The sequence below is a fragment of the Daphnia pulicaria genome, chromosome 4 (genome assembly GCF_021234035.1).
Source record: "Daphnia pulicaria isolate SC F1-1A chromosome 4, SC_F0-13Bv2, whole genome shotgun sequence".
Taxonomy (NCBI): domain Eukaryota; kingdom Metazoa; phylum Arthropoda; class Branchiopoda; order Diplostraca; family Daphniidae; genus Daphnia; species Daphnia pulicaria.
Window position 1 is genome coordinate 564,625 of NC_060916.1, and position 19,777 is coordinate 584,401.

Below are 19,777 nucleotides of genomic sequence, written 5' to 3' on the forward strand. Positions count from 1 at the left end.
TGTTTGTGTTAGTTAACCCGTTGGCTGCCACGCCTTTGTTCCCCATGTTAGCTCTGTAGCACGGGCCGCGCTGTTCGGTCTCGTGGTTTACATGCCGCGGGGTCGGACAGTTGCACCAGCCCCAGATTCGCCGAAAGGCCCTGTTAGGCAATGCACCATAGGGACTTCCCCCTTGTCGATACGGTGATGGATTCTAGAGGTTGTGCATTCCATCTTCTCCTGTCACCGTGTCAGCCCGGACTTGTCAGCTAATGGCAAGTCCCACCTTGGTCATGGATCCTTCAGACATGGCGTGTAGAGAAGTAGAGAGCAACCTACGGGTTGTATGGTGTGGCAGCCAACGGGTTAACTTAAGTGTATGTATGTATGTTTGTGTGTATGTATATTGTATGAAAAGTGGAGGAATTGTGGGCGGAGGTGGGAAAATAAATGCAATTCCAACTATTTATTTCTGTTTTTAATTTCACATTTCAACTATAAGAATCAATACTTTTAAACACACTGCACATCGTAAACGAATATATATAGTTTATTTAGCAAGAGAAAGAGCTGGTTGATGTTCGGAAAATCTTTTTAGAAATGTCTTCAAATAAAAGAACAAAATTTATCCCAATCTGTGTTAATTGTATGACTACGTGAAATCGCCGATCAGTCAAACTGTAAACATGGCCGTGATAAAACTGCATCCAAGACATTCAGTCAGGAGAAGATTGTGGCAATTACTATTAGGAAGAAGTTGATACGGAAAATAGCAATTACTAGTCAGGAACAACTAATCTCGGGGAGAAGTAAAGTCAAGCTAATAAAAAACAATATCTAATTGAGAACTTTCATTACGAAATCGCTTGACATGGCTGAAACCTTTAAAAGAGTCAAAAAAGGAACATGAACAAAAGAAATGTACAATACTCGAAAATTCTATCACCTCAAAATGACGCTGTCCCCCAACGCCACAGAACAAGGGTCAAGGAATTTACAGTTAACTTTGAATCTTGCCACCTCGCCCACCCTCAGAAATAAAATTAAAGAATCCAAAGTACCTCCAAGTCCTTCCCCCCCCCCAAAAAAAACTTTTTTTTATTTTCCTGTCAAAAATGAATCCTAACTCAAAAAAGAAAATCTTTTACAACAATTTTTATGTCTCAACTTAGAAAAAGGAATCAGACTTGGAATCTTTGTGTTCACTAAACATAGGTTATTTACTACACGATATAATTTGGTGATGAACACGAGTCCTGGTCAATATGGCAGATCTCTTAACACCTCACCATCATTTAACACCTCACCAATTCTGAAGTCAGGAAATCTGAATAACATAGGAAAGATTAACACAAATAATGTTTAGGTTCATTAACTATTCTTACTTAAATGAAACCAGAACAAAACTATTTTGGGAAAATTTCAATATGAAAGTTACTTTGAGCAATGAATCACAAGCTGGGCTGGACAAGAACAAATATCGTTGCTGTTTGACAGCGAGGAATGTTTAATGAAAACAAATTATATTTAACAATATTTAGTAGCACAATTATAAGAGAGATAACCAACTAGACAAGGAATTTCCAAATTCCAGGAAAATGGCGAACAGGCGACCGTCTCCAATCCGAACACGTGAGAAATGAAGAAGTTCAGTAGCAGACGATGAATGGCAATGGCCGATAGGCAGTAAAGAATTTCTCCGCTAGATGCTATACAATCGCCTGTATCAGGCGGCAAATGCAAAGCAATCAAATCCTTTACCTTCGTGTTGTAACAAAACTGAAAGTTATTTGAAAATTGCAAATACAATCAAGTTGACAAATAATTTAAAGCCTACATTATGAAATATCAACTCTGAGGACACATGATCATCTAGGAATAGTAAAATATAGAGATGTGTGCAATAATAAACTATAATAATCTTAATCAGTCTACATTTGCAGACTTTCTTACATATCAATTTAAGATTATATTCGGTCTATGAAAACCGATAAAAACAACGAAACTGGAAGTCTGGAACAACGCAGATGTAAACAGCAAACGATTCTTGATACAAATTACAACCATAATTCATGCAACTATGTTGATCAGTCTACAATTATGGACTTGCCTAGGTTTCAAATTATGGTTGAATTTTCTTAGTCAAAACCGGTCAAAACCAAGAAAATCGAACAGAAAGGAAAAACTAAACTTTAGACATTTATTTGCCACAAGAACAACAATTGGCCATCTAGCGTCAAAATTAGCAACATTTCTTTTTTACGGAATCCGGAATTTTTTTGTTACGGACACTGGAAGTAAGTGAAAGGTCCTTCTGCTTAATCTGAATAAGTTGACATCAAATAAGACAAGAGATTTGTGATTCTCGTGAAATTGTGAATGGCCTCCCTTCTTAGACCAGCGTAACTACTAACTAGTACCACAAACAGTAGAGGAACAAGTAATGAATGAAAACAGTTTATTGACTCTGAAAATAATTGAAGATATCAAACGATACCAAGGAAAGAAGTGGGACTCTTATAGGGCAGTAGGGTTTTCACGTTTGGGGTCTCGTAGAAATATGACGTTAGACAAGGATTTTAATCGTTGCGCAGGATATACATTGAAATGCTTTTCCTGGCAGTAGACGATGATATTGGAAGTTGATGACAATCAAAATAAAAATTACTGCTCATGATGAAAGAAAACTGTCAAATTAATTTTCTTCAAAGCTTTTTTTAAGTAAATGAGTCCCGATGATTATAGCAAAAATGCACTGGATTTTAGAACCTTGCGAAGTAACACAACAACTTACCAACTTTTCCCCACGTCAGAATGAAGATAAGTTGAAACAAATTTTGAATTCCTTGTAGAAAAATTATTGCAACGTTGGCGTGCTACAACTAGGGGAATTACCAGGTTTAGCTTTTTATTCTAGGCGATGAGGAATCAATAAAATGGAAGAATCTTCTTGCTTGATTTCCAGTAGCAACTCTAGCGATTCAACAAACTCGACAGAGCTGGACTCGTCTAAAAGTGAAGCAGAATGTTAAGTAATTGCAATATTAGATGCACCGAAGAGAAGAGAATCCATTCTTCAATGGATGAAATCGCCTGCATGAATTTCCCTTGAAAATTTAGCCAATGACGCGAGTGTTAAACCAGCCACCGCCTCCGTGAAAAATTGCCAGTTACGCATCGACCAGATAAACATTAAAAAAAAAACACAATTAAAATTAATGGATAACAAATTTCAGACATACTTCCCTAGAACTTTTCAACTTCCCTTTAAGCGACACGATCAAGAAGCCAGCGTAACGGTCCATGTCAAAAGATGCCAGTCAGCGAAGGAAGGGTTGCGAGTGCGGAAACCAATTGGCATTTTGGACAAGGGAATCGGATGAGTTGAGCGACATCAATCTGTCAGGATAGTTGATTAGTTTGCATTGACGAAATCACACCACAGATTTGTTCATTTTAATTCATTTTAATAAAGCTTAGAAAAGTCAAATGTTACATAATTATCTGCGTCATGAAACGATTAGCAGAACAAACTGTCCTTTTGTATACGTGTCCTATTCCTTCCGCGTAACCCAAGTTGTACAAGATATCGTGAAAAATAATTGTCAATAACACGTTAGTGTAACAAAATTTTCTGTCGATTGATTTAGAAATTCAATCGAGTTTACCAGTGTGTATCGGTAAATGTGAATTGTGAAAAAAACGGCTATACTTTAGAACTATTTGGGCAAAAATTACCACGACATGTTTTGTCTTGACATCAACGATAAAAACGATAACAAATTTAGAAGGTTAGAAGCATGCTCTAGTTTATAAAAATATCAGATGTCACTTCTGTTTTATCGCGTCTAACTCGACGTTGGACTTTATTCGCGCAAACGGAAACACGCTTGGAAAAACCCAATTCGAATATGAGTCTGTCTTCGTAATATTTCTGTGCATAAAATTATGAGTCCCTACTCCCTACTCAGTTTCAAACTGTTACTTCAACAGTCGTGTCATAAAAACAATTCTAGTGAATATCGTTTCAATCTGTGCATTTTATCATCTATTACGGATAAGGTAGACCTGATGTATTTTTATGTAAAATTGACTTCAAAAATTAATTTTTTTTTTAATTGTTGCAATTATAAGAATAAATTTGCCCAGAAAAAAATTTGGTTAGATGAAAATGGCCACGATCCCAATAAAATGCATCCTCATCATCATTTTGGCTTCTGTCGTTGGCTGTCATTGCCAAACAGACAACTTCCTAGCGTTTTCTTCTAGGGCAAAACAGACGACGAGCGAAATCTCACCGAAAACGTTAAGTTCCATGAAGTGCGGCAACTTCCGCATTGATATTTACGAACACGTTGACAATCACAAAGCAACGACAACTGCTAGTGAGAAAAAATATTTCTACTCCCCCATTGCGCTGCTGGACAACAAAAGTGCCGTTAGTTCTTACAACAAATTTAAAAAACAGCCAGAGATGAGATTCCGCATTGAAATGTGGAACGACAAAGTCGAAAATGAAGTTGTCAAACATTTGAGCAAAATCGTCGGTCAAGATATACAACCCGATAATGTGGGAGTCATTCCCTTGGAGAAGGTCATTCTCACCAGTGAAATACCCACGGAAGATTATTTTCTATCTCCAGTGTGGAAGAAATATGACAAGAGCAAAACCCTGTGGTTTTCTCTGTCGTGTTACAATAAAAAAATCTGCAACGAACTCGCCAATGAAATGCGATCCGATCCCAAACATTTGGACCATTTCAAACTCTTGTACAGTTTGTCATCGCAGACGTCGCAAACCAAACAGACGACCATCAGCATCGACAGCGTCACTTCCGGTACATTGGTCTCGACTCTTTTACAAAAATTTGGAGACAAAAAAGACATTTTTTTGACGGCCAGCGACGAGAAGAAAATGTTGACGGAAACGGCCACCAACATTCGAATGGACACATTTGACGACTACGAGGTCGGGTCGCCTGACACGGAATCTCAAATTTCAAATATTTTAAAAGGTTTGCTGGTCACATCCAGGACGACCATCAAAGAGCAAAGCGACAAGATATGGGACTCTGTTTTCTGGAATGACGACAATTACCGGCCGGATAAATCGACGAAAACTTTGAACGAAATCGTAAAAAAACTGGACGCGGAAACTCAAAAGAAATTGGCGGATATGTTCCAAAAAGCGGAGAAGCAGTCGAAAATAATAGGAAAATTTACTTTGAGTAATAACTTCGAGAAAAGACGAGAGGAACAAATTCGTGATGAGAAATGGGAACTTGCAAAAAATCAAACGAGTGAAGAAAATAAAAATTTTGAGAATAAAGGAAGATTCCAACATAATTTCGACTCTAACAGTTGGGCTGACATGGGCCGAATCAGTTCAACAATTTCAGAAAAAATGTCAAATGATTCTGATAGTTTAAGCCAGTTCGAAATTTTGAAGGAAGACGTGGAAAAATTATTAGAAGAAAGCAAAAACCACATTCAATGGGATGGAGAGAAATTTGTGCCAAAACCGATGCAACTGAGCAAAATCAATTTGGACAAATTTCGTGACTCTCAAACGTTCCAGGATCGCAACGTCCGCGTCCGTTACACGAACGCTGAACTGTCGGCGCCAATCAAAATTATGGAACACGCAGAATTGACCGTCACCGATGAATGGAACAATCTAAAGGAGGAACTCAAAGGTTGTAGAAAAATTTTTGCAAAAAAAATTTACTCTATTCGAATTAAATTCAATTGAATTTCAGCCACTACAGAGCTCTTAACCACAACCGTGAACAACTTGGAGAAAACGAATCAAGAACTGAGCATTGCGAAGAATGATTTAACTAACACGCGAATTGATTTGACTAATGAAATAGAAGGTATTTTTAATTATTTGGGAATTTGGGAAAACGGAATTTTTTAAAATGTTGTGATTGAGCAGGGACTAAAAAGGAGTTGAGGAAAACCAAAATCGAGTTGGAGGAAACGAGGGCCAATGTCGATAATTTATCAATAAAGCTAAATGGTATTTCATTGTTTTACTGAAAATTTCAAAATGAATTTTTGATATTTTTTCCTAATGTAAACGTGTTTTTTTATTATACACAGAAACTGAAAAGGAGATGGTGAAAACGAGAGCAACTTTCATCAAAACCGTCGATGATTTATCTGCAAAATTAAATGGTAATATCTTAATTGTTACATTAAAAATTAGATAAAACTTCGAACGTAAAAACTTTAATAATAAATTTACCGACTGAAAAAGAATTGGCAGATACAAAAATCACGGCCAGAAATTTTTCAATCGAACTCAAAAGCAAATTGGACGTTCAATCAAATGTTTTTGTTTTGTTTTTAATAATTGGTTTTAATTTTATTCTGTGTTTTATTTATTGTGTAGTGAATTCCGATCTATTAGGTCAAGAATTAAAAGTTGCTGAAGATATGAAAAAAGATTTGAGAGGTAAAAATAAGTGTGTTTTATTATTTGAAATTGATTTAATTTGAATTGAATCAAATGGTTCAGCAACCTCAAATGATTTGGAAACTGCAAAAACAAATTTGGCATCAACGAGAATGGAATTGAACAGCACAAAGTCCGCCGTTGCTGATTTGGTGACCAAATTAAATGGTAAAATTTTTAATAAAAATGTATTTCCCACAAGAGAGAAATGAAAGAATTTTAATTTAAAGCACGAACGAGTGAATTAATTGACATTGGTCGAATGCCAACCTCGTGTGTAGATCTGCAGCGAACGGGTCATAAACTGAGTGGATTCTTTTCGGTCAAAGGATCAAAGAAGATGGAAATGATTTATTGCAACTTTTTTGCTAATCAAAATGGTATGGCTTTGTTTTAATTTACTTTCTGTTGTTTGTCTAACTCTTTTGTTAAGACCAACAGAAATTGATCGGATACGCCGACGTCAAATCAGCGCCCGTCCATTTCTACGTCACGAGAAATTCTTCATTTGACACAACTGGAACTCCGATTCCGTTCGATTTGGCGCGGGTGAACGAGGGAAATGCCATGGATTTGACCACGGGGAAATTCACGGCACCGCGACCGGGAATTTATTTTTTCTCATTCACGGGACTGGCAAATTTTCCAGCTTCATCATCTCTTCTTCAATTAGGAGTTGGTCTTTATTTGAACGGGGGTCGAATCGCGACTGGGTGGGTTGAAGAGGCAAACACAGTCGATACTCAAGATAGTCCTTTGACCATCCAGTCGACGCTGAACTTAAAAAAAGGCGATCATGTCTGGGTGCAGATTACTTATTCTTCTTCATCCTCGTCTTTGTATGACAACGATTACCACTACACCCATTTCACGGGTTTCATTTTGGAGGAGGAAATTGTGGCGACCCTTTGAAGTTCAACGCGGTTCAACATCATTGGCGATACGAAACATTTTCGACCCAAACATTTTTGTTTAACGTCGACACGAAATTTTGGGGAAAGGGTTTGGAAATAAGGGGAAAGGGTAGATGATTCGTGCGACTCTAAGTCATTAAGGAATGGACATTTCTTGACGAAAATTTAACTGTGTATGCAACTAAGCACTTTTAATGCACAAACAAATTTTCAAATTTCTATCTGTAAAAATGTCAACGCGACCAGTAAAAAACCAATTTTGATTGCAAGATTTACGAAATGCAGGGCGAACTAGAAATGGGAGAAAATTCCTTCGCGTCTAATTCGTTTACGGATTGGAATTTTGATCAAAAATCTTTTCAAGGTTAAACGCGCACTATAGTAGTTTATGGCTGAACACAAATTCGTGTGCCTATCTGTAAAAAATAAACGTCGGGAGGAGTGAAAAACTCTTTTTTATTGCCAGATTTTCCCCCAAAATATAAATTTCTCAATTTGTTTTCCTATCGCAGCTCGAAATTTGAATAAATCAACCCGAGAATGAAACGCTTTTATTCCCTACACATCTCGTTTAGTTTTAGAAAATGTTCACTTTTCTTCCTCCGTTTTAATTGGCAAAATGTGAATTTCACCCGCGGCAAGAAATGGACAGACGCGCCATCGATTCGCACAGTGTGAAAAAGAACAGCAACGGCCGTTTTAAAAAAAAATGTCAGACCAACACTTTCAATTTAATTAAACGATTGCTAATGCGAATTGGGGCACGTAGTCAGTCGGCAATTCGCAATTGAAATTCGCGAAAAGATACAAAAAGTTCTTACCTGCTGCCGATGGTGTTGTCTCAGGTGTGGAATTTTCTTCATCTACGCCATTTTTCCAATTTTCTTCATATATTTTCTTACGTCAATGCCAAACTCTACAATCTCCATCTCACTAGAATCAAATAAATAAATTAGTTCGCACTTAAACACAACAACGTGTGTTGTGTCTTCGTGCTCACAGACTCACAATCAGACGAGACAAAAGAATTTGAAGCGCATAAATAAAATTTTTTATAATGTTGTAAAATAAAGCGGTTTATACTTTGTTACAATTCGAATGGATCGAAGAAGATGGAAATGATTTACTGCAACTTATATGCCAATCAAAATGGTACGACGAGTTTTAATTATACTTGTTATCGAGTTAATTGATATCAACTTTTTTTCCTTTTCCTGTTTGTCCATGTCCGCAATGTAATCTCTGCTTCAGTAAATGGTAGATTGTCCATAGCAACGTATAAAACAAATAACATCAGACCATGAGACTGACATTTAAAAATTCTAATCGAAAACTTATCTTCTTATTTACAGGGATTAAATAAACATAAAAACCTTTATCTCAATTTATCTTATGTCATATCATTATGTAATATGTAAATTATGTAATATTATGTGATATCATCAGTATCTTTATCTAACCTTTCAGTTACATGCAACAACGGGTCCTAACTATATAAATTGAAACGCACGTTCAGTTTGAAAACACAGTCTCATCTATAACAAAAGAATGGCGCATTTTTCAGTAGTTTCACTCACCCAAGTTGTTTTGCTGTTGATTTTCATCTGCTGGACGTCGAGTTCGACTGGCGCTGCCTTTTCCTTGGAGGAAGAATTCCTACAACTGAAAGGAAATTATGTGAGGATTAATTTAAATTTATTTTTAATATGACACTTCTGTTATCGATCATCCGATTCAATTTGTTATTTTTGATGTCTTATTGTTATGTTTTTCCATTTTTTGCCAATAGATTCTAATGAAACAAGACGTGACAAGTTTGAAATCGACAGCGATTGAACAGCAGTCAAAAGTGACACAACTGGAGGCGCAACTTGAAGTAAATGTAAGTATACTGTTGTTAGTTTAATTCAGTTACACTGTGGGTAAACACTTTTACTTTTCTATGACAGAATGAATTGAGACAAGATTTGGCATTGAAAGTAACTCAATTAGAGGCCAAAAATGTCCAACTGGAAGTCAAAATTGGAAAACTGGAGGCCAAAGTTGAACAACAAGATTCGCTTTTGACTTCCCTTTCACGTGAGAAAAATGAACGCACTGCAGCAGCACCCAACCCTGTTTCAATTAACAATAATCAATCGGCTGTTGCCATCACGGGACTGCCGTCTTCATGCGCGGATCTCAAAATGATTGGCCACATGTGGAGTGGATTTTATTCCGTCATGGGATCGGCGATGATGGAGTCCGTTTACTGCGATTTCACTAAACTCCCTAGCGATGCGGGTAAACGTTTTAGATTCTCGCGAATTATTCAGTTGCAATTATCTAATTCTTTAATTCTATAATTAAAGGTTTTCAAAAATGGATTGGATACGCCGACGTCAAATCGGCGCCCGTCCATTTCTACGTCCAGAGAAATTCTTCATTTGACACAACTGGAACTCCGATTCCGTTCGATTTGGCGTTGGTGAACGAGGGAAATGCCATGGATTTGACGTCAGGGAAATTCACGGCCCCACGACCAGGAATTTATTTTTTCTCTTTCACGGGAACGGCGCGTCTTGCATCTTCATTTTCTGTTGATTTTTATTCTCATCTTTATTTGAACGGGAATTCAATCGGGTCGTGTCATGTTGACCATAATAACGGCCCCGTTTCTCAATATAGTCCGCTGTCCCTCCAGTCGACGCTGAACCTGAAAAAAGGCGATCAACTCTGGATGCAGATAATATATTATGGGAGTTCATCCTCGTTTTTGTTTGACAACGGTAACCACCACACCCATTTCACGGGTTTCATGTTGGAGGAGGAAATTGTCGCGTCCCTTTGAGGTTTGGACTTCAACATCCAAAATTCGCAAAATCATCGACGACACAAAAGGGAAGATAATGCATTCGACTCTAATTCATTTAGGAATGCCTGGACAATTCTTTACCAAAATTGAATTGTAGATGCAATTACACTTAGTGAATACACTAACCAAGTTTCAAAATTCTATCTGCAAAACTCTAGACGTTAATACAAACGAAAAAACAATTTTGATTGCCCGATTGACAAAAAAACGGAAGGCCTTGAAAAGGGAGAAGATTCATTCGCCTCTAATTAATTTACAATTAAGAATTTTGAAATAGTTGGTTTACTGATGAATTCACATTTCAGTTGTGCACTCGTCCAGAAAAATTCGTTTTTTTTTTAAATTCGTTTTCTCTAAAAATAGGGAGGGGACGTGAAAAACTCTTTTGATTGCCAAATATAAAAATTGAGTTTATTTTGTTATTTTAAATTTTTGATTGAAATTAAATTGAAAACGATGCGTTTACACATCTCATTTATCTTTAAGGAAGTTTTTCACTATTTCAATTTTATTTAATTAAATTTTAAATTATTTCCTTCTCACGGTCGCAGGATGAGAAAAATAAGGGAAGGGGAGGAACTTCGTTCGATTCCATTGAATTTGACTCCATTTGAATTCCCGTGAAGGAGTGGGAATTTCTTTACGAAAATTGAACAGTGGATGCAACTATGCATTATAATACACACACCAATTTTCAATTTTCTTTCTATAAAAATGTGGACGCGACAAGAAGAAAACCAAATTTGATTGCCAAATTTACAATATAGAGAGTGGACTTGGAATGAGAGATTATTCATTCGCGTGTCTAATTCGCTTAAGGAATGGAATTTCAAAATTATTTTTTTACTGATGAATTAAAATTTCAATTGTGCAATCGTCCAGAAAAATTCGCGTGTCTATCTCTAAAAATAAGTGCATGGAAACTATTTTGATTGATACCAGATTTTCCTAAAAAAATTAAAATTTCTCAATTTGTTTTCCTATCGTAGCTCGAAATTAAATCAAATCAACCCGAGAATGAAACGCTTTTATTCCCTACGTATCTCGGTTATCTTTAGTAAATGCGTTTCACTTTTTCGGTTTCCATTTACAAAATGTGAATTTCGCCCGCCGAAATGGACAGACGCGCCATCTATTCGCACGGTATGAAAATGAACAGCAACGACCAACGTTTCAAATAAATCAGAGAGCAAAACATAAAAATAATTTCGTGTTATAGACTTATAGTTAAATGAAACGATTGCTAGTGCTAGGGGCTCGTGCACTCGTCGACAATTGGCAATTCAAATAAAAATTCGCGACCAGAAACAAAAAAGTTCTTACCTGCTGCCTCCACTTTGATGTTCGTTTGGTATTCCTCTTTTAATGTTGGTGGAATTGGCTCAGGTGTTGGTGCCAGGCTCAGTTATTCTCGATCTTTTGAGGGATCAATGGTGATGATCATGTCGACGTTAAAAAGCTCAACACAATCTCTACAATGAACAAATTGGCAGACTCACAGCATGCCCACAGCCAACTAACTAACGAAATTATGGTCGACGCCATTTTACATGCAGACGAACTTCCTTAAGAAGCCAAGCAAATTTGTTAACTAAACAGTAACCATGGCGGTGAGTAATAAAATAATAGCCAATTTGAAGTTAAAAATTTACTTTCGATCTAAATTCTCTCACTCAGTTCTGGCCTAGTAACATAAGAATTAATTTATCTGAAAAAAACATTTAAATCGTTGACATAGAATCACCAGCTTTTGAAAAACCTTTCCTGGAAAAAAGTTTGTAAATATTTCTATTCAATTGAGTGGGTCATAATAAGGAGATTTCGCCAGAATAAACGGATTAACTATCACTGTTAGCAAGTTATAGTCTTTGGAAAATTAAATTCAGTCTATGTTGAGTTTGCGGAATGATCCTTCGATGCCGAAAATATCTTGGGCCGTCTTGGCTTTACCCGGACGTCTCGATTCGTCGACACGCAAATTCCTCTCCGATTCCATCAGGGAATCCCTTTGCTCCTCGACTTTTTGTTTCCATAAATCTATAATTAGGGTTTATAAATCCAGTTGGGAATTATTTAAAACAATGCGAAATAATTAACAGTATCATTTTCTTAGAAAATTAAAAATTATACCAGTGAGTTCTGCAAGTGAAAGTCCATCGCCACCGTAATCCTTGGGGAGAATTCTGCGGTCGATTTCTTTATACAACGATTGGAAATCGGACCCGTGCACCTTTAACTTTAAAAAACACATTTTTCAAGTCTAAACTGTACACACAATAATAATTACATTCAAATGACTTACCCGTTGCTTCATTTTATCGTTGAGCATATTTGTCACCATATTATAAGCCGAATGGAAGACGGAATTGGTTCGAATAAAGTTGATCGTTTTGGGACTTATCGGAGCGCTCTAATCCCCAGTAAAAAAACAATTCACGATTATAATTCACGATAATTTAAAAATGAATCGCCAACGCACTAATACCTGCAAGAAATACATCTGCTTTTTAAAGAGGGCGAGCGGCTTCTGGGTGAGGTGGTTGAGTGAAAATCCCTGGACATCAACAATGATGACCATGCCGGTGACAAACATTTGCTCGTCCTCCCGGCCCATGGTGTCGGAGATCATGAAATTGGCTTTGTCGATATCTTCCGGTTTGAACAGCATTGGATCGAAACAGCCCGGCCGCATAATAATCACTTTTCTGTCGTGCTGGTCGTAATCCAGCAACGGGAGGAACGACCTATCGACAAATAAACAGGTTTTCATAGGATTTAATTTTGTTATTTTTAAAAGACGGTGTGGATTTAAATAAAGAAAATTTCATTCTTACCCACATGCAAGTGCGTCCTGGATTCTCGGTTTCATCGGGTCCCATCCGGAAAAGAATTCCGGCAGGGCCGTTCTCAAAGTGAACTGCAAATCAATTTTTATCTTGATTTTCTCTAAACTGTATTTGCATCCGCGCGCGAAGCAAATAATTGAATACTCATCTGCATTATTTCAGTCCAAAATTATTTTAAAAAAAGATAAATAAAATTTCAAATGGTTTTATATGAGCTAATAAAACAGCAGTCGACATTTGGCTTGACCATGTAATAAATATAATCGATTGTTACGTAACTTGTGTAATATTGCGTCACGTGAGAGACAACTTTCGATTTCTCTCATCTCAAGGTCTTGTTTTCTATATTATATTTTTTACCTAATCGTATGCGCTGCAAATGTGGCTGCTGAGTCATCAATTTCTTGACAATGGCAATCACTTGTTGTCTGCGATCCTCGTCTTCACCCAATTCACTCTGCGCTCTCTTCAGGATAACTTGACTCAACTGAGTTTGAAAAGCTTTCGTCGACATTTCCAGCAGCAGCAGCCGTCTTTAACACTAGTAGAGAAACCAGTCCAGCCGAGTAAAAAGTGGCAACCCTACTGTAAGGAAAATGAGACTATACAGTATACACATACTTCTTTCTGCAGCTCACTCTAACGGTATTTTCTCTCTACATACAAAAAGTCGTCGGACGGCAGTTTCTCTTCTGCACGTCAAACGTATTAACATTGCGGTCGTGGTTATTGAGTATGAAAGTATTCCGAGACATTTGAAATTAAAAGCGGCTAGAAATTCAACAACTAGCGCGCCTACATAAAAATAAGAACCTCATTTTCTCGGGCATGTCTACATCGACCCAATTTTATTCCCAGTCGCTTTACCAACGTCCAACTTTGAGTTGTCTAAGAATTTAGAGATTTATATGAAATAGATAGAGCTGTATATAAGATAATTTTGATATACGGTGTACAGTGTACACGATTGGAATTCCGATTTGCCCGCGACTTGTGATCAGCCCGTCATAAGTTCAGCAGGTTATGCAAAACAGAAATTCGATTCCGGTGCCTCTCCGGAATTATTCAAAGACACACAACATGTAACGCCCAGCAGCAGCAGTCGGTTTCGTCTCTCTATAGAGAGGAAATGCATTCTGATATATGGCGAGATCAATGTCATTTCTTTCGAGTTCCGAGTTCAGGAATCAAAGGCCGAAAATCGAATCAAAATGGCAAAGTGCTCAATTTGGCTGACGGGAATATTTAGAGTTTCTTGCTTGCGACGTTATATACATAAACTTGTAAAAACTAAAAAGTATCAAGTTGAAACTTAAATTCTCCTTTCTCTAATAAACAAACAGATAAATATGCATCTCTGTGAAAATTCATCATCAAATATTTAAAAATCAATATGACATTGCTCTTTTTAGAATGTTAATTTTAGGAAACTTTGATTTAACAGATGTATTAATCAGAAACGAAGGTACAAGTACAACTCGGCAAAAAAAACTAAATAGAATATATGATAAATTACGAACAACAACAACATAACAAATATCGATCTACAGACACTTTCTCTTTTTAAAAATCAAAGCAAATTCTCAAGCCCAAACTGAATAGCTAATAGCTATTTAAAAAATCTCTGTACGTCTCTTTCACTATTGCAAAATGCAGTGGATGAAAAAACTTGGAACATTTTGGAATAATATAAGGATATAAGAGCTGGCTGCTATATACGTATGCACATAAGAAACTTGTTTTACCAGCTTGATCTCGCTCTCGCTCGGAATCAGTGCAGCAGTGTCTTGTTTCCAAGCAAGATAAAAAGTCATCACAGCTCAAGTTCGTTCAGTACTGACTGTAGTGTGTTTACACAGCACAGTCACACGGTGCGTTGGGTTACGTGATACATCATTGGGTCTGTAGACTTTCTTAGACATGCATACATAAGACCGCGTGATAAAATTTGACAATATGCAAATAAAGTATGTACTATGTAACAAGGCATTACGGTACACGTCAGCCAAATTTTGATAGATACAAGATAATAGGAACAAGGAAGGTACTTCAAAGTTCAAATATAAACATTTGGGCATCAAGGAGAATTGATATAACTAAAGGGACCTTTGTTCTATACAACAGATGATAAACTGATTTATTCGATTTCATGTTTCGGATTAAATTTATATGTATTTAATATTTGATCACCAGCGTTATTTGACATTCGACACATTGACACAGATTTTGATGGATTAACACGAATTATTGTTGTAATCTTTCATTATCATCATTTTCACACGGTGGAAACAAATCATTTCTATACAAAATCCCCCTAAACGTATACACAACGAAGAAATAAACCTATACAATATATTTATTTATTATGAATGCAAAATTAATCGACGTTGAGTTTGCGGAATGATCCTTCAATGCCGAAAATATCTTGGGCCGTCTTGGCTTTGCCCAGTCGTCGCGACTCGTCCACGCGCAGATTTTTCTCCGATTCCATCAGGAAATCCCTTTTCTCTTCGACTTTTTTCTTCCACATATCTGTCGGAATTTATAAAACAATTACAAGTTATGTCTCTGTTTGACTATAGTACAGCAAAACATCAGTTAATTTTACCTGTGAGTTCGGCAATTGACATTCCGTCGCCTCCGTAATCCTTGGGGAGAATCTTACGATCGATATCTTGGTAAAGAGATTCCACATTGGGACCGTGAACCTTTAACTGTAAATTAAATGAGTAAGATTGAATTAATCATTCAGAATAAAACCAAATCAAATTTTGTTTTATACCCTTTGCTTCATTTTATCGTTGATGAAGTTGGTCATGACATTGTGAACCGTTTGAAACACGGAAGTCGTTCGAATAAAGTGGATCGTTTTCGGACTCAACGGAGCGCTCTGATTGGCAGAAAAATAATCACAAATTAAAAACAAAATTCGAAACTATTATACCGCCAATAATTATACCAATGATACATACCTGCAGGTAATACATGTGTTTTTTAGTCAAGGAGAGCGGCCGCTGAGTGAAGTGGTTCAGTGTAAAACCTTCGCAATCGTAGATGATGACCATTCCGCTAACGAATAATTGCTCATCGTTCTGCACCATGACGTCAGAGATCATGAAATTGGCCTTCTCGATGTCTTCCGGCTTGTGGCGGAAAGGATCGTAGCATCCCGGCCGCATGACGATCACTTTTCTGCCGTGCTGGTCGTAATTAGGCAACGGTAGGAACGATCTGGATGGACATAATTAAAATCTAACAACATTTTATAGCGTTTAACATTTAAGTCTATATTATAGTAGTGCTTACCCGCAGGCAAGAGCGGCTTGAATTTGTGGCTTGAGCGGATCCCATCCGGCGAAGAATTCCGGCAAGGCCGTCCTCAACGTAAACATCAAATCCATTTTAGTTTTCATTTTCTCCAAACTGTACTTGCAGCCCCGAGCAAAACAGATAATGCCATAGTCGTCTGTAATATCGTAAGTCAATAATAATTATAATCTAATTAATTAAAACAAACAATTAGTTCATCTATACCCATGCGGATGCGTTGCAAATGCGGCTGCTGCGCCACCCATTGGCGGATGATTTCAATCACCTGTTGCCTGCGCTCCTCATCTTCGCCTAATTCGCATTGGGCCTTCTTCAAAAGCGCCGGGCTCAGTTGAGTTTCAAACGGTTTGGTGGTGGTAGTCGCAACTCCCATGCTGCTGCTGTGATGAATATAATTAATAAGACACGTCGGTATTATACGAATGAGACTTTAACAGAAAAATCGGTCGCTTTTATACACAAAAACAATCGACTGGATGAGAGACACAGACACAGCTGAGCTCGGTTTATCTCGACCAGTTCGCACACACTCACATGTTTGTCTATAGATGACGTCGTCGTCGACAGTAGGTAAAGACTGGCTGGGACGTGAGCAAACAATTAGTCGATTTAATCACCCGCCGCCGCGCATCTCCCGTGTGTGAACGTGTCCAAAAATCTCATGTCAACTTCACATGTGGGAGTTGCTGTGCCCTGGTGCCGTCGGGTCCGCGATTTAATCTCTAGATCGTCTTTCGCAGCACGTCGCACTCAAGGCCTCAAGCAAAGGTTATTTAAGAGTTGACGTTAATTGATAATCAGCAGCACTCGAAGACCCCCGGCTTGTTTGTTATTTTGATTTTTTTGTATGTAATACCCAAGGACGTTTACGTCACAAATGCACAATTTATGTAAACGAAATCTCAAGATAAAGATTGTACATATCGTGACTTAACTCCTCCAATCAATTGAACTATATCTATTGCTATATACTTTTGGTGGTGTTATAATAACGTCACTGCGGTGTGTTACAGCAGCAGATTCCTGTTTTCTATACTGATGTCTTACGACGGCTAGTTTCGGCATTTGTTAATTGAAATGATTGGAAGTTTGGAACTTTTGTTATAGAAACTTTTGCAGACAGTAAGAAAAAGTTGACAAGAGAAATTCAATTTAATTTATCGATCGTACGTTTTCCCAACGGAATTCTGAATTTCAGCATCACTGCTGAAATGGAGCTGTATAGAGATCAATTTTAAATAAAGCCATTTTCTCATTTGCAGAGCCTTTGATTGTATTTTGGCGTGCGCCGTCGCCGTTCATATGGGCGTCGTCATTCAGTGAAAGCAGCCATCGTCATATATGCTATATGTAATCCGCTTTATAATTTCCTTGTTGATACAAAACGTCAAACCCGTTTCCCAACAGCTCTGGGCATAGAAATCCTGGCCGGCTCTATAGCAGCGCTAATTCTAATCACTCCTTCTTTGTTCAATCCTTAATATTTCAATTTGCGTCGAGAGGAGCAGCGCAAATCATGCCAACAGCTGTTTGTGATGACGTCTATATTTAGTATAATGGAATAAATTTGAAATTTTTGGCGGGGTATTTACTGGATCCGTCAAAAATAAAATAAAAAGAATTGCTAACGATGCAGGTACACATTTATTCGCCTTGAGCTTCCAAAAACACCGTTATAGACTGCTGAACCTTGTGAAAATATGTACTGGACGACGGGCATAACACCCAGGGTATTGACCCGGAGGGCGAATATATACTATTCATCATCGCTCACATTGCAGCCCTTTTTGGCTCATCCAACCATGCATTTATTTTCTTATAACTATGCAGTATAGGTACGCGTGAAGGGCATTCTGAGCTTGAGCAATTTTTTCGGTCTGGAGAAAGAAAAAAGTAAAAATTAAAATATTGAAAGTTCTTTTGCCCTTGACTGGTTTGCTGTTGGTATTTTTGGTATATAGTTTAGTCGCCTTCAGTAGTCGAGTGTGCCAGCATGTTGCCAAGAAGCCCGCACTTCATTTCGATGAGTATCTCCCGTGCCGTCATTTCCAGTTTTCTGTTATTGGCCGTGTCGTTTTATTTCTACGCTCATTACACATCAAATGCTGCTGTCAATGGTGTCACAACTTCGTCCATCTTCCACCCCGAAGATCCTAGTTCACCGACAACTCAATCGAATGGCCAATCTGATAGGCAAATAGCCCAGCAACCGTGTCCGCTGGTTTCACCTCAACTCAGTAAGCGATGCTTCAACTTCACTTTTATTCAATTAATGTCATTAGCGACAAATTGTTAATTGTTAATTGAACAGCTGGATGGACAAATTTGTCTTCGGAGGCGATGGCCGCCATCCTTCAAGAGGATCAAATGACAGTCGAATCGAAGATGGAAGCGGCCGGATTGAAAATGGGCGGAAGGTATCAGCCGGAGGATTGCCGATCGCCGCACAAAGTGGCCATCGTCGTTCCGGTGCGCGACCGGAAAGATCATTTGACCGTTTTCCTGCGCTACATGCATCCGTTCCTCCAGCGGAAGCAACTGGATTACATCATCATCGTCGTCGAACAGTCTGGTATAATAGTTAAATTACTAGAGTAATTTTTTAAAATGGCTAATGAGTTACTTTAAATAGACGGTTTGCCATTCAACCGAGGGATGTTGATGAACGTTGGCTTCAAAGAAGCTCAGTTATTAAATGAAACATTCGACTGTTTTATCTTACACGACGTTGACATGCTGCCGGAACACGACGGCAATCCTTACACCTGTCCGGAAGTCGGAAAGCCTCGCCAAATGGCATTCGCCCTGGATTATTTCAAGAATTATTCGTAAATTACTTTGTTAATAATTATTTAAATATTAATTCACGTCGATTCAGCTGAAAACGAATATTTGCAGGTCGGTGGGCGAGGGCTTTTTCGGGGCCGTGACTGCCATATCGGCGGATGATTTCGGACGGATCAACGGATTGGCCAATTCTTTCTGGGATTGGGGCGGCGAGGATGAAAACTTTTATCACCGTGTCGTCTCGCAACATCTGAAAGTCGTTAGGCCGTTTGACGGCCAGTCGTCCGTCCTCGTTCACTACAAGATGCAGTCGCACAAAAGAGCTGTGCCCAGTCCCAACCGGCTCGACGTCATGAAAGAAGGTTTCAATCGTTTCAAAACAGACGGACTGGTTAATCTTCGATACAAGATAATCGATTATCAATCAAAATTACTTAACACTCACATTCTTGTCGATTTCCAACGTGATAACGTCACCGTCGCATCATAATTCTAGGAAAACGTAATTTGCTTTTGTTCTGTTTTGTTGAATTTTATTAATGTAATCAAAATAAATATTACCGGTGACTTACAATCAAAGAAAATGTGAGACTAAAGTTTTCGTTTT

General features: G+C 37.9%; 6 protein-coding genes and 1 long non-coding RNA gene across 7 annotated transcripts in view; 4 read left to right on the plus strand and 3 right to left on the minus strand.

Moving 5' to 3' along the window:
- The window catches only part of LOC124336387 (calcium uniporter protein, mitochondrial-like), an 878,707-nt gene that overhangs the window by 6,435 nt on the left and 852,495 nt on the right, over positions 1–19,777 (plus strand). The gene's annotated exons all lie outside the window — the stretch shown is intronic.
- On the minus strand, positions 604–1,835 carry LOC124336608. Its single transcript, XR_006917116.1, has 2 exons — positions 1,549–1,835; positions 604–1,306 (listed from the first exon to the last, which is right to left on the minus strand). It is a non-coding gene; the product is annotated as an uncharacterized LOC124336608 (long non-coding RNA).
- On the plus strand, positions 1,285–10,412 carry LOC124336323. Its single transcript, XM_046790085.1, has 6 exons — positions 1,285–1,296; positions 1,862–1,867; positions 8,896–9,030; positions 9,143–9,235; positions 9,303–9,636; positions 9,705–10,412. Exons 3-6 carry the CDS (start codon positions 8,902–8,904, stop codon positions 10,181–10,183), a joined length of 1,035 nt encoding a protein of 344 aa, XP_046646041.1. The 5' UTR covers positions 1,285–1,296; positions 1,862–1,867; positions 8,896–8,901; the 3' UTR covers positions 10,184–10,412.
- On the plus strand, positions 4,151–7,351 carry LOC124336665. Its single transcript, XM_046790449.1, has 7 exons — positions 4,151–5,675; positions 5,739–5,855; positions 5,918–6,001; positions 6,085–6,159; positions 6,377–6,439; positions 6,503–6,607; positions 7,113–7,351. Exons 1-7 carry the CDS (start codon positions 4,151–4,153, stop codon positions 7,349–7,351), a joined length of 2,208 nt encoding a protein of 735 aa, XP_046646405.1.
- Positions 11,978–13,758, minus strand: LOC124336352 (retinol-binding protein pinta-like). Its single transcript, XM_046790127.1, has 6 exons — positions 13,414–13,758; positions 13,042–13,201; positions 12,693–12,951; positions 12,510–12,617; positions 12,338–12,443; positions 11,978–12,244 (listed from the first exon to the last, which is right to left on the minus strand). Exons 1-6 carry the CDS (start codon positions 13,565–13,567, stop codon positions 12,090–12,092), a joined length of 942 nt encoding a protein of 313 aa, XP_046646083.1. The 5' UTR covers positions 13,568–13,758; the 3' UTR covers positions 11,978–12,089.
- LOC124336342 (retinol-binding protein pinta-like) lies at positions 15,237–16,957 on the minus strand. Its single transcript, XM_046790110.1, has 6 exons — positions 16,588–16,957; positions 16,360–16,519; positions 16,026–16,284; positions 15,836–15,943; positions 15,662–15,767; positions 15,237–15,585 (listed from the first exon to the last, which is right to left on the minus strand). Exons 1-6 carry the CDS (start codon positions 16,754–16,756, stop codon positions 15,431–15,433), a joined length of 957 nt encoding a protein of 318 aa, XP_046646066.1. The 5' UTR covers positions 16,757–16,957; the 3' UTR covers positions 15,237–15,430.
- On the plus strand, positions 18,353–19,759 carry LOC124336301 (beta-1,4-galactosyltransferase 4-like). Its single transcript, XM_046790053.1, has 4 exons — positions 18,353–18,620; positions 18,695–18,955; positions 19,016–19,211; positions 19,282–19,759. The coding sequence occupies exons 1-4, from the start codon at positions 18,377–18,379 to the stop codon at positions 19,658–19,660; spliced, it is 1,080 nt and encodes a 359-aa protein (XP_046646009.1). The 5' UTR covers positions 18,353–18,376; the 3' UTR covers positions 19,661–19,759.

Excerpts from the sequence above, each read along its gene's own strand:
- LOC124336342 (XM_046790110.1), bottom strand. The coding sequence starts at position 16,756 with ATGGGAGTTGCGACTACCACCACCAAACCGTTTGAAACTCAACTGAGC. Across the intron at positions 15,768-15,835 it reads ACGATAAAATGAAGCAAAGG|TTAAAGGTTCACGGTCCCAA; the intron begins GTATAAAACAAA and ends TTTAATTTACAG. Across the intron at positions 15,586-15,661 it reads GTCAATTGCCGAACTCACAG|ATATGTGGAAGAAAAAAGTC; the intron begins GTAAAATTAACT and ends AAATTCCGACAG.
- LOC124336301 (XM_046790053.1), top strand. The coding sequence starts at position 18,377 with ATGTTGCCAAGAAGCCCGCACTTCATTTCGATGAGTATCTCCCGTGCC. Across the intron at positions 18,621-18,694 it reads GCTGGTTTCACCTCAACTCA|CTGGATGGACAAATTTGTCT; the intron begins GTAAGCGATGCT and ends TTAATTGAACAG. Across the intron at positions 18,956-19,015 it reads CATCGTCGTCGAACAGTCTG|ACGGTTTGCCATTCAACCGA; the intron begins GTATAATAGTTA and ends TACTTTAAATAG.
- LOC124336665 (XM_046790449.1), top strand. The coding sequence starts at position 4,151 with ATGGCCACGATCCCAATAAAATGCATCCTCATCATCATTTTGGCTTCT. Across the intron at positions 5,676-5,738 it reads TCTAAAGGAGGAACTCAAAG|CCACTACAGAGCTCTTAACC; the intron begins GTTGTAGAAAAA and ends ATTGAATTTCAG. Across the intron at positions 6,160-6,376 it reads TTTATCTGCAAAATTAAATG|TGAATTCCGATCTATTAGGT; the intron begins GTAATATCTTAA and ends TTTATTGTGTAG.
- LOC124336352 (XM_046790127.1), bottom strand. The coding sequence starts at position 13,567 with ATGTCGACGAAAGCTTTTCAAACTCAGTTGAGTCAAGTTATCCTGAAG. Across the intron at positions 12,444-12,509 it reads ACGATAAAATGAAGCAACGG|TTAAAGGTGCACGGGTCCGA; the intron begins GTAAGTCATTTG and ends TGTTTTTTAAAG. Across the intron at positions 12,245-12,337 it reads TTCACTTGCAGAACTCACTG|ATTTATGGAAACAAAAAGTC; the intron begins GTATAATTTTTA and ends CCCTAATTATAG.
- LOC124336323 (XM_046790085.1), top strand. The coding sequence starts at position 8,902 with ATGGCGCATTTTTCAGTAGTTTCACTCACCCAAGTTGTTTTGCTGTTG. Across the intron at positions 9,031-9,142 it reads TACAACTGAAAGGAAATTAT|ATTCTAATGAAACAAGACGT; the intron begins GTGAGGATTAAT and ends TTTTGCCAATAG. Across the intron at positions 9,236-9,302 it reads AGGCGCAACTTGAAGTAAAT|AATGAATTGAGACAAGATTT; the intron begins GTAAGTATACTG and ends TTTCTATGACAG.